Source organism: Oncorhynchus mykiss, chromosome 13 (assembly GCF_057628025.1).
Source record: "Oncorhynchus mykiss isolate SJ-2025 chromosome 13, ASM5762802v1, whole genome shotgun sequence".
In the NCBI taxonomy this organism is placed as follows: domain Eukaryota; kingdom Metazoa; phylum Chordata; class Actinopteri; order Salmoniformes; family Salmonidae; genus Oncorhynchus; species Oncorhynchus mykiss.
Genome location: NC_143034.1, coordinates 32,591,585 through 32,604,598, shown reverse-complemented (window position 1 = coordinate 32,604,598; position 13,014 = coordinate 32,591,585). Strand labels below are relative to the sequence as shown.

Genomic DNA, 13,014 nt, shown 5'->3' with positions numbered 1-13,014 from the left:
CCAGAAGCAAAATTGTAGACCTGCACCAGGTTGGGAATACTGAATCTGCAATAGGTAAGCAGCTTGGTTTGAAGAAATCAACTGTGGGAGAAATTATTAGGAAATGGAAGACATACAAGACCACTGATAATCTCCCTCGATCTGGGGCTCCAGGCAAGATCTCACCCCGTGGGGTCAAAATGATCACAAGAACAGTGAGCAAAAATCCCAGAACCACACGGGGGGACCTAGTGAATGACCTGCAGAGAGCTGGGACCAAAGCAACAAAGCCTACCATCAGTAACACACTACGCCGCCAGGGACTCAAATCCTGCAGTGCCAGACGTGGCCCCCTGCTTAAGCCAGTACATGTCCAGGCCTGTCTGAAGTTTGCTAGAGAGCATTTGGATGATCCAGAAGAAGATTGGGAGAATGTCATATGGTCAGATGAAACAAAAATATAACTTTTTGGTAAAAACTCAACTCGTCGTGTTTGGAGGACAAAGAATGCTTAGTTGCATCCAAAGAACACCATACCCACTGTGAAGCATGGGGGTGGAAACATCATGCTTTGGGGCTGTTTTTCTGCAAAGGGACCAGGACGACTGATCCGTGTAAAGGAAAGAATAAATGGGGCCATGTATCGTGAGATTTTGAGTGAAAACCTCCTTCCATCAGCAAGGGCATTGAAGATGAAACGTGGCTGGGTCTTTCAGCATGACAATGATCCCAAACACACCGCCTGGGCAACGAAGGAGTGGCTTCGTAAGAAGCATTTCAAGGTCCCGGAGTGGCCTAGCCAGTCTCCAGATCTCAACCCCATAGAAAATCTTTGGAGGGAGTTGAAAGTCCGTGTTGCCCAGCAACAGCCCCAAAACATCACTGCTCTAGAGGAGATCTGCATGGAGGAATGGGCCAAAATACTTGTGAAGACTTACAGAAAACGTTTGACCTCTGTCATTGCCAACAAAGGGTATATTGCTCAATACAAAGTATTTAGATAAACATTTGTTGTTGACCAAATACTTATTTTCCACCATAATTTGCAAATCAATTCATAAAAAATCCTACAATGTGATTTTCTGGATTTTTTTCCCTCGTTTTGTCTGTCATAGTTGAAGTGTACCTATGATGAAAATTACAGGCCTCTCTCATCTTTTTAAGTGGGAAAACTTGCACAATTGGTGGCTGACTAAATACTTTTTTGCCCCACTGTATGAGCAGGCCGAATTCAATGTTTCGTCAAATAATATATTTATATATATTTTTTAAATCCCCCCCATCTTAAACTCTAGCTAGTGTGTTAAGAATAACTAACGTTAGCTCCCAAAGACTGAAATATATAAATATCAGTTTGAGTTCACTTGAAATTTATAGCATGTAATACAAATGGTCCTGTTCATATGAAGAGGTAACTCCGTTGACCATTTAGCCAATTTATTGAAAGCTAACCAAAGTTACAGTTGAGTAGCCTAGCCAGCATAGAGGAAAGAGCGGAGTTGGGACATCCAGCTTTCACTGCTTTGCCCGCTTATTGCCCTCGCATAAACATCTCCCGGACACAAAATAGTAGCTAGCGAGAGGTTATTTTTAAATACTGCATTTCGCAATTGGCTAGGTTGCATCAATTACCTTTACTAAAAACCCTGCAAAGATTTTGCCTGCAAACGTTCTATGTCTACCTTATGATTTGTTGGGAGAGTTGTCTGTCTGAAGAGGACCCTCCCCTGAATCTTTTTTTTTTTCATTTTCAAAATTACCAAAATAATTTGTCATTAATCCCAGATCTAGTGCTGTTGCTGCCCTTGGCCTATGATTTCCGTGACTAATGGCTAATCAATTCCTCAGATCCATCAATAGCACACATAAGAGAGGAAGTTAAACTGATGTAGCAACTACATGTTAGACAATTCCTTTACAGAATGCACCCAGCCACACAATAGGCTAAACAAAAGTTATAGTTCTACCTGGGTGTTAATCTGAAGCTATCCCGGTGTTTACTTTTCCTAGCACCACTGGCTGTGCTTTGAAGCATGGGAATTAGCTCTTTATCCTTGACCTTAGACCTGGTTGAGTCAATAAGGTACCACCAGCATGAAGAGCAAAATGCATGGTACAGTACATCAGGTGAGGCTGCTGAGGGGAGGACGGCTCATAATAATGGCTGGAACGGAGCGAATGGAATGGCAGCAAACCATGTATTTGATACCATTCCACCAATTCCGCTCCAGCCATTACCACAAGCCCGTCCTCCCCAATTGAGGTGATACCAACCTCCTGTGCGATACAGCCATCCAGTCAGTGAGTTCCCTCAACTGTATATTCCTCTAATGATCCAGTATTTATTTTTTTCACCTTTATTTAACCAGGTAGGCCAGTTGAGAACAAGTTCTCATTTCCAACTGCGACCTGGCCAAGATGAAGCAAAGCGACACAAACAACAACAGAGTTACACATGAAATAAACAAATGTACAGTCAATAAACACAATAGAAAAAGTCTATATGAGATAAGGCAATACATTTTTATTTGACCAGGTAAGTTGACTGAGAAAACGTTCTCATTTGCAGCAACAACCTGGGGAATAGTTACAGGGGAGAGAGAGGAGGGGAATGAATGAGCTAATTGTAAACTGGGCATTATTAGGTGACCGTGATGGTTTGAGGGCCAGAATGGGTATTTAGCCAGGACACTGGGGTTAACACCCCTACTCTTACAATAAGTGCCATGGGATCTTTAATGACCTCAGAGAGTCAGGACACCCGTTTAACGTCCCATCCGAAAGACTGCACCCTACACAGGGTAGTGTCCCCAATCACTGCCCTGCGGCATTGGGACATTTTTAGACCAGAGGAAAGAGTGCCTCCTACTGGCCCTCCAACACCACTTCCAGCAGCATCTGGTCTCCCATCCAGAAACTGACCAGTACCAACCCTGCTTAGCTTCAGAAGCAAGCCAGCAGTGGTATGCAGGGTAGTATGCTGCTAGCAGTAAATAGGCCATAGTAGAGAAGTAATTACAATTCAGCAAATTAACACTGGTGTGATAGATGTGCAGATGATGATGTGCAAGTAGAACGAGCAAAAAAGTAAATAAAAAATATGGGGATGAGGTAGGTAGTTGGATGGGCTATGTACAGATGGGCTATGTACAGCTGCAGCGATCGGTAAACTGCTCAGATAGCTGATGCTTAATGTTAGTGAGGGAGATATAAGTCTCCAACCTCAGCGATTTTTGCATTTCGTTCCAGTCATTGGTATATCTCCCTGGTCATCCCCAAAGATGATGACCAGTGAGATATACCTGCTGGAGCGTATGCTACGGGTGGGTGTTGTTATGGTGACCAGGGAGCTGAGATAAGGCGGAGCTTTACCTAGCAAAGACTTATAGATCACCTGGAGCCAGTGGGTCTGACGACGAACATGTAGTGTGGACCAGACGACGAGAGCGTACAGGTCGCAGTGGTGGGTAGTATATGGGGCTTTGGTGACAAAACAAATGGCACTGTGATAGACTGCATCCAATTTGCTGAGTAGAGTGTTGGAGGCTATTTTGTAAATGACATCGCGAGGTCGAGGATCGGCAGGATGGTCAGTTTTACGAGGGTGTGTTTGGCAGCGTGAGTGAAGGAGGTTCTGTTGCGACATAGGAAGCCGGTTCTAGATTTAATTTTGAATTGGAGATGTTTAATATGAGTCTGGAAGGAGAGTTTACAGTCTAGCCAGACACCTAAGTATTTGTAGTTGTCCGCATACTCTAAGTCAGAACCGTCCAGAGTAGTGATGCTAGTCGGGCAGGCGGGTGAGGGCAGCGATCGGTTGAAAAGCATGCATTTAGTTTTACTAGCGTTTAAGAGCAGTTGGAGGCCACAGAAGGAGTGTTGTACGGCATTGAAGCTCGTTTGGAGTTTTTTTTAACACTGTCCAAAGAAGGGCCAGATGTATACAGAATTATGTCGTCTGCGTAGAGGTGTATCAAGGAATCATCCGCAGCAAGAGCGACATCATTGATATATAAAGAGAAAAGAGTCGGCCTGAGAATTTAACCCTGTGGTACCCCCATAGAAACTGCCAGAGGTCCGGACAACAGGCCCTCCGATTTGACACACTGAACTCTAGTTGAGAAGTAGTTGGTGAACCAGGCGAAGCAGTCATTTGAGGAACCAAGGCTGTTGAGTCTGCCAATAAGAATATTGTGTTGGGCTACCTCTCTTCTGCATCCCTTAACAATCGGACAGATGTGTGGATCTCTCTTTAGCCCATGATAATGCACGGAGTGGAAATAATGAATAAATAAATTATGGATCATAAATAATGTAGGCCTAATACGATTTGACTACAACTTCCAGTAGCCCCATAGTTTTGTTTGGCATTTCCTGGTCAGGAGGGCAGCCATATTTGATTCGATTATCTCGGCTCCGAGTAGTTAGCTAGCCAGTTGCAGTTGTTCTGAAAAAAAATTGTTGCTGGATTATATTACACACATTTTCCACGACAAATGATAGCAATCTTTTAAAGAATAACTGCTTAACGTTACCGTGCTTAGTCAACGATGAATCCCGAATAGTAAGTAACACTGTTGGTTAATGATGACAGCCTGTTTTTTTTATGCTAGCTAACGGTCAGCTAGTTTAAGATACTTGTTTTGTCTTCTTTACACATATGAAATCAATGACATAAGGTATGTTCTGTATCAACTCCACTCTAGACATGTTTTATATTGACTATTAATGTGCGTATTAGGGCCTGTTTTTTATCTTCCTAGCTACGTACAAACGCCAGCTAGCATGATTGCTAGCTAACTACCCATACATAGGCTAGCTAATATCAGCTGGTAGCTAATTTAGCTAGCTACCATCACAGCTGGCCAGTTAGGTAACGTCGTTAGTTACATTAGCTAGTTATAACGTCAACTATTTTGTTGACTTTTTCAAATATGAAAATCAGCTGACCAATTTAACCATAATGGCCCAATAGTTAGCTATGTGTTTAATTCTATTCAAGGCTACTTTGATTGTTGTGTGATACAAATGCATTTATTGATTGACTGGCTTTTGTCACTAAAGTAGCCAGAACTAGTTACTATGTGACAATTTATTGCCTTGTTGTTTTTGACTTTCAACAAATTGAATTGACATTTATTTAACCTGTGAAATGTCTACTCTCCTTTCAGTGATTATTTATTCAAGCTGCTTCTGATTGGCGACTCTGGCGTTGGAAAGTCTTGCCTCCTCCTCCGATTTGCAGTAAGTAGCTTTCCTCTGTCTAGGTGTGTTTTTGCCCTGTTGATATTTTGAGAGATAATAGTTTGATGTCCCGGGAACTTTACTGTACTTTGAACACCCATAGGGATTTTCTGTTTTTCTCCTCAGGACGACACATACACAGAGAGCTATATTAGCACTATTGGAGTGGACTTCAAAATTAGGACCATAGAATTAGATGGGAAGACCATAAAACTTCAGATTGTAAGTACCTATGGCTGACATGACTTGAGTCACAAGAATGTCAGAAGTGGAACATTGTGATTTGTATATGATGTTGGGTCTGACTTTGCTCTCATTTGGCCCCCAGTGGGACACAGCTGGACAGGAACGGTTCCGGACAATTACATCCAGTTACTACAGAGGAGCGCATGGCATTATTGTAGTGTACGACGTCACAGACCAAGTAAATCCATCCCTCATTCGCTTTTTCAATTTTTTCACTTTCTATAACAAGTTTACATAGCAGATAGCCTTGTTCTCAAACCTGTGTAAGTTAAAAGTTTCAGTGTATCTGGTTATGCTGTCTATTGCATCGGTTGTTGAGTTATCAACAGTTGTCTCCTCTCCTGTCACACCCCAGGAATCCTTCAATAACGTGAAACAGTGGCTACAGGAGATTGACCGTTACGCCAGTGAAAACGTGAACAAGCTGTTAGTAGGCAACAAATGTGACCTGACGACAAAGAAACTGGTGGACTACACAACGGCCAAGGTAACGCTCTACCTGGTTACAGAATGAAAACAAACAAAAAAGTTATATTTTTAAGTTGAATCTTCTCTCACTCCTGTTCTGTCCCCCACTCTTTTCTCGTCTCTTTGCCTCTTTCTTGGTGTGTATATGCCTCTCCCCTACTCAGACCTTACTGTTGCCTCTCTCTCTCATGTCCCCTGTCTTTTTCTCTTCCTCCCTCAGGAATTTGCTGACAATTTAGGGATCCCCTTCTTGGAAGCCAGCGCCAAGAGTGCCACCAACGTGGAGCAGGCCTTCATGACCATGGCAGCTGAGATCAAGAAGAGAATGGGCCCTGGGGCCACAGCCGGAGGCTCGGAGAAGTCCAACGTCAAGATCCAGAGCACGCCAGTCAAGACCTCCTCTGGAGGCTGCTGCTGAGGCCCCTCAGCCCCCCAAACGCCATCCACCCAGACCCCTACCTACTAATCTAAAAAATTACCATGCTCCATAGGGATAGAGAAAGAAAGAGAAATGGGGGGAGAGTGACAGAGGGAAGACAGTGGCCTCGATTGTGTGTGCAGTTGCAATACCCCCCCCCACCAAGGTCCGCAATAGGATGGTAAGCCCATCCACACCCACAGAAACACACTAACATTATGTGGGATATTTTTTACGTATTACCAAAACATACCTATACAAATTAAGATGTGGCAACTTATCCAGACATTTTTAAACAAGGCACAAGGTGATAATTATGAATGAGAGGAATATGAATAAACCTTGTCCGACTCTTTACTCCAGGTCTGCTAGTTAATAATACATTTTTCTACGATGGTTTTGTTCTCCTTATTTTCCTGTGGATATCAGCATGACTTTGGCCTGATCTCCTCAAAAATGATTTAGGAAGCACTCCCAATGAAGCACATGTTTTAAAGAGCTTTATGCATGTTGGCAGAACTGATTACTTTACCCACAATGCATCTGGAATGCACTCATCATGACTTAGCACGTCTGCTCACTGTAATCAACCCACATTATTTAGAGGAAATATCATTCAATGTCACGTGGTCCAACTTCATAATGCTGCCCCAAATAATTTGCCAGCGCCTTTATGGCAGGATGTATATATGATATGCTTTTGGCACACTGCGTTGTTGGCATGCCCATAATGGTTGTATGCCCAAGCTCTTATCACTTATTTGGGTTTAGTCTAATGAATTTTGTATGACACTAGCATTAGTTAACATTCCTGTACAGAGTAATTGTTCTGCTGACATACATAATGCCACATGGACACGTGCTACATTGAAAGTGTCATTGTTTTTCCTCCGCCAGTCTCTCAACCAACAGCACAAAGTTTCACCAAACGCTGAAATAATTCTACCAACTGTATATATTTATACATATGTAAGAACTGATTAGCTAAACCTGTAGAGAAGCAAGTGCAATATGACATCATGAAAAGTAGCTGAACATTTTAATTTCGGCATGTGATTTGTGGCTGAGGACTTAACATTTTTGTGGCACAATGTCTACTATTAAACAATGAAGGAGATTCTTTAAGAAATTCTTGGAATTATTTCCTGATAGTTACACCTGTTCAGCATGTACATTTCACACTGAAATAGGCAGAGTCTCTGAAATGCGACAGACTTTTTGTGCTCTTGTTTCATAAGCTGAATGGTATGATCTTTGGCCTAGCTTCCATTGTGTCCAGTAAATGGTGCTGTTGTGCTGAACATGGCACGTCCATACCCTAACCCCTACCATTAACCTTACCTAAACTTCACCTTTAAAATTTGCCTTCAATGGGGTGATGTCAGTTGGACAACCCAAGGATCACGTTTAGACTCTCTCTTACCCAGCTCAACCACCTTTTTTGTGCCTGCCGGGGCCAAAACACAATTTTTTACTTCTTACTTTTGAGTCTGTCCAGCAACAAGTGTACATTACAGTTAATAGGATTCTCTGGTACTTTAATATACTTTTTAGCCAGTAGTTTTGAAAGTGTTCCCTTAAAATTGTGTACTACGTAACATATGTGCAGATCTGTGCACCACGTCGTTACTCTCGCTCTGCTGTGTGTTCATGATGTCTCTTGCTAGCTGTCACTCAAATGGTGAGGGGTTGAAGCTCATTGGTTGAATGCGAATGCTAGGGGGCTGGCCCACGTGGGGGAAAATGCCGCAGCACAGCTACCAGAAAAACAAACTAGGGATTTTGTGGCTAATTGAGTTAAGACTAATCCTGTTCGTAGATGCATAGGGACCCAGTAAGACAACTGAAACACTGAATCTGGTACAGGTCTGTACCAGTGGAGGGCAGCATTAGGTGGCTTAGTTCATCTCTGAAGCTGTACTGTCTGTCTCCCAGTAGTTTGGATTTCTTAATCTGAGTTAAGGACAATTTCAAATCAATGACTTTGAATGGGCCCTCATTCGAATAGTAATTAGATTACACATCCCCAACAGCTGTCATGAATTACATTGGCTTTTCCATGGCGTTCTATGTTGAACGGCTATCTGAGTTGATGTGATGTTGACGTCCATGACAAAGGCATTGTTTTGTGGCTGTGATCGATACCCTTAATCTATTCTTTCACACCAACCTTGTCATAGAATTAGTATCATACCCAAGGTAGAGCACCCACCAGATCATCCTGTGATTGGTACCCATTGTGTGCCCGCTTGATTAACATCTGACCCTCTCATCCGCGTTGCGGTGGTGCCCGCCGCTGTAAATGTGCCCTGGCCGGCCTCTCACACACAGGCCCCAGGCAGAAGAAAGGGCACACTCTTAACTGCTTGGCATGCTCCCTTCCACCCTCCTCCCCTCTAGCGGACCCCTGTAATTATGTCAATGGAGTATAGTAAAAGGCAGTGTGAAGCCAGCCTCTTGTTTAGCTGTTGAACTGGAGTCTTCTATTTTTCCTAGGCATAACCCCAATTTGCTTTTAAGTGAAAACAAAACCTACATTCAGCCGGTCAGCGTGGACAAAGGGCTAGATGTTTTGCTGTGAGGTTCAGAGGGAGTTGGGATGGGGGGCAGCAGCAACGGCGCTGAGGAGGGGTTTAGAGTTGATGGCGCAAGAGGGAGGAGGGGTGGGCTGTTTGCCGGCTTTATTTGTTCTTGGTTGCCGGGCAATGGAAGGGGGAAAGCATCTGTGACAGCTGTAGAGGGGCCGCAGCCTTTCCCCGATCTACAGAAGAAGCCCTGTAGGTAAAATACAGAGAGAGAGAGAGTGAGAAAGGGGTGTGGGGGAGGATAGGGAGGGAGCTCGTTAGCCCATGTGTGAAGTTCACTCAAGACAATACCCACAGCAAAAAAGGTGAGCTGGATTTGTGGATAAGAGATGGAGAATCAAGCCCCCATTATGTCAATCTTAATTCTTTCACTCATGCCTAGACGGCAGGTGTGCACTTGAGACAGGCTTTGGCCATACTTTGTAGTGTAACATCATCAAATGGAGTGAGAGGTGTTGTGGACTGTGTGTCAGCTAGCACTGAACAGCATGCTGCCCTACTGGCCAGACGAGTCCCATTTGTATGCCTGACGCCCTTCTGAACAATGGCTAAGCAGAGCACAGTTGATTCTCTTTGGATGAATCCGAATTAGCAGCAGCCTGAAACGACTGACATTTAATACAAGTCTACATGGACCGCTCAGTGAATTAGACTACCGGTAGTGACTGTTTCTGTCTGTTAGAATTGGAACTAAGTTGTTTTGCATTCTGTTCTCAAGCGGTTGACTTTTAGTCGCTGCTATAGTACTGTGAGTAAACAGTACAACTACTTGCCTTTGAAGGATTTTGCCTCTAACACATTATTTTATTGCAACTCAGCCTCCTTGTATTCACTGTAGACTAAAAGTAAGTGGTGCGTGTTTATTTTACAAGGCAGCCTATTTTAAACTTCATTGACACTTTTTGGGGGGGGAGCCAGGGCAAGATGAGCAAACAAAAGATACCTGGTTTCTAGTCACCGACTATAGGATTAGCAAAAATTCTGTTGACTTGAGTTTTTACATAACCTACATATATATGTATATACACTCCCCTTGAGTATTTACACAGCCCATAAACAAGGATGACTCATTCCTGACTATTCAAGCGACACTGACTTAACCATACATGTATCTTTTCAGGGAGTTTAAAGCTGCTTTGGTCAGAAGCATATCTCCAGGAAGTGAGTTGCCACAAGGGCATCTTGCAATTTGCAGCAGTGATGAATTGAGTGACTATGACTTGAGCTGCCTATTAGCTTTAGTTACAGTATGTCTGTGCCCGACCGTCTTGTTCATGCATGCATGTACAGTGAGCTCCAGTGAAAGCATTTGGGGGTGTGATTCATCAAATATGTCATCTCACCATTTCATTTACCTCACAGTGAGTGCTAAATAATCAAAGACATGTCTCTCTTTTCCCCCCTCAACATCTACACGCTCATTCCAGCCAGGCCACACTTTAAATTGAAGGCCTCCGTTACGCTAGATTTTCTTTTGGCTTTTAATCCTTTCATGCGAGACCTACCTACCCCCCCCCCCTCCCCCGCTCTCTCTTTTAGCTACTCTCAAAAAAGCAAATGGCGATACTATATATCACTCTGAAGTAGCTCCTAGTAGTTCCTTGCTAGGCAAGACAAAAAAAACAAAGAAAAATATAGTGATGGATGGATGCCCGCGGCGGAGGAGCCAACCTTAAACTGCAGCCGTTCATTTCCTGATCCCAGCCTGACGGCCCTCCCTCAGTGTTCTCTCTCAGAGCAGGAGGAGGAAGAGATGGGTGGGATGGGGTTTCGGGAGCTACAGTGCCTTGCCTGGTGTGTTCCTTGTTCTTCATGATGCTCTCTGCGCTTTTAACGGACCTCTGAGACTATCACAGTGCAGGTGCATTTATACGGAGACTTGATTACACACAGGTGGATTGTATTTATCATCATTAGTCATTTAGGTCAACATTGGATCATTCAGAGATCCTCACTGAACTTCTGGAGAGAGTTTGCTGCACTGAAAGTAAAAGGGCTGAATAATTTTGCACGCCCAATTTTTCAGTTTGATTTGTTAAAAAAACGTTGAAATATCCAATAAATGTCATTCCACTTCATGATTGTGTCCCACTTGTTGTTGATTCTTCACAAAAAAAATACAGGGGGGGGGGGTCTGTTTGAAAATAGTGCCCGGGTGCCAGTCGTACGTTTTTCTATGTGGTGGAACTGGCTCCAGAGAGTCTGTTGTAAGTAAGAGGCCCAAAAGAACTGACCCCAGGATCTGCCAAACGTTGACGCAAAACTAAATCTGGAGGATGTATGCAGAAAATAGGAGCCTTAATTGACACCACTTTTGGTGTATTTCTTTGGCAGTTCCATGAAATATGGGTGTCTTGTTTGTCAGATGTAGCAACTTCTCAACCCTCTTCCGTTCTCTAACCTGTCCTAAAATTGCTTCCAGTTGCTTACAAGAAACATATTTCTCAGAGTAGAGGTCTGTCTCTCGCCATGCCTTTCCACTCTGCTCCAGTACCATCATGGTTGTTGTGATTAGACCACTGCTACTCAATTGGCGTGTCAAAAGGTAGGCATCCCTCAGGGCTGCGTCTTTCATTCAGCTTCATTTCGTTTCCACGTGTAATTACAAGTGATGTGTAACGATATGTTAATCTACTGCATGGGCTCTGATTGGGGTTGAAGTCATAAGGCAGTTCTCTGTACAGTCTCAGGTCCATCTGTCTGTGGGTGGACGGTCGGGTGAAATGTGAGAGGGGAGAGAAACCATGATGACCGCAGGAGCCCTGCAGCCCTGTCTCAACTGGTGCCAGGCCCAAAATAGGAGAGCAGCGCTCGTTCTGCTCACAACTGGCAACCCAGGCCCCCCTCTCTTGCCCCTAGTAGGGACAGAAATACCCCTAGCCCGGACTACTGCTGCCCTTCTGTCACGACTGTTTACCAGCTGTGGCATTGCCATCGCTTTCAGGGCCCTAATGGCCATTGTCATTTTCTTTATTTAAAATTGTACTACATTAATTTGACTTCCCTTAGTTAGTACTCATGTACTGTTTTTCTGGCCTTAACTTTTAACCTTGGATTTTGTGCTGATTTACACTGAGGTGTTAAACGTAACTTTGAACCAGTCCAAAGTTCATTACGGGTTCCACTGGTCACAGATGGGGAATGCCATATCTTCAGCTCCTGCAATAATTTGAAGGGAATCAGCTGCTTGTGTTGGAGAGTCCTCCGGTTTTTATTCTTGCCATCTGGTTGCAATTATGTCATGCTCTGCCTAACTCGGGGACAACCACCACATTATTGAACAGATGCCAGAGAATGGAGTAGTATGGCGCTCACATCATTCTTTCCTAAATGAGCATCTGCACACAAACAGATACACAGGTGTGCGCATAGCCGCATAACGACCCACGTCCATTTTGGGCATATGAGCATTTGATAAATCCCTTGATAAAAATGATTATTTCTGCAGTTTGCTTATGCTCTATTATCTAAGTGTTTTGGACATGTGGCCATGCGTTTGTCTTTGAAGCTCTCTGCTGCAGCATAGTTCTAACCTGTTTGACGAGTTGAAATTTGTCTCCAGTTATCTTTGTTGAAGCTGTTGCCAGAGTGACAGATGGCATTTGGCTAAAACCAATTGAGAGTTTCAGAAAAGGTTGGTTTGATTTCTAAGCATTATAATGGAACAAATTACACTTTGACGTAAAAGTAATACACCTTGTGATGTACGTTAGAGCTACGTTGTACGAGTGATCATTGTCAACACATTTAATTTCCCCAGCAAACAAAAATAATGCATTACAATATTGCACTGGCTAATACCAAGATGTCTAACGCTGAATAGCTTGGATGCCTTACATAGTTGTGGTTGCTCACTTACAGAAAAACTACTTGACAAGTAACTTGACAAATACTCCCAAGAATAAGCTATGACTATTTCTCTCAATTACATGTTATCATTATTATTCTGCCTGAAAGCAGCCTACACACATAATGGGTTTTGTTATATACGCTAGCTTAGGATATTTACACTAGCGCAGCAAAATCCAACATTAGATGTTTGTTTTATTTTGGGCTATTATGCATGTCTAGTCT

At 43.3% G+C, this 13,014-nt stretch overlaps 1 protein-coding gene across 1 annotated transcript; it reads left to right on the top strand.

The window, feature by feature from the left end:
* The first annotated feature begins 4,254 nt into the window (after positions 1 to 4,254).
* Positions 4,255 to 7,484, top strand: LOC110486017 (ras-related protein ORAB-1). Its single transcript, XM_021557309.3, has 6 exons — positions 4,255 to 4,543; positions 5,151 to 5,223; positions 5,350 to 5,445; positions 5,552 to 5,647; positions 5,825 to 5,956; positions 6,158 to 7,484. The coding sequence occupies exons 1-6, from the start codon at positions 4,530 to 4,532 to the stop codon at positions 6,353 to 6,355; spliced, it is 609 nt and encodes a 202-aa protein (XP_021412984.1). The 5' UTR covers positions 4,255 to 4,529; the 3' UTR covers positions 6,356 to 7,484.
* Positions 7,485 to 13,014: the final 5,530 nt, after the last annotated feature.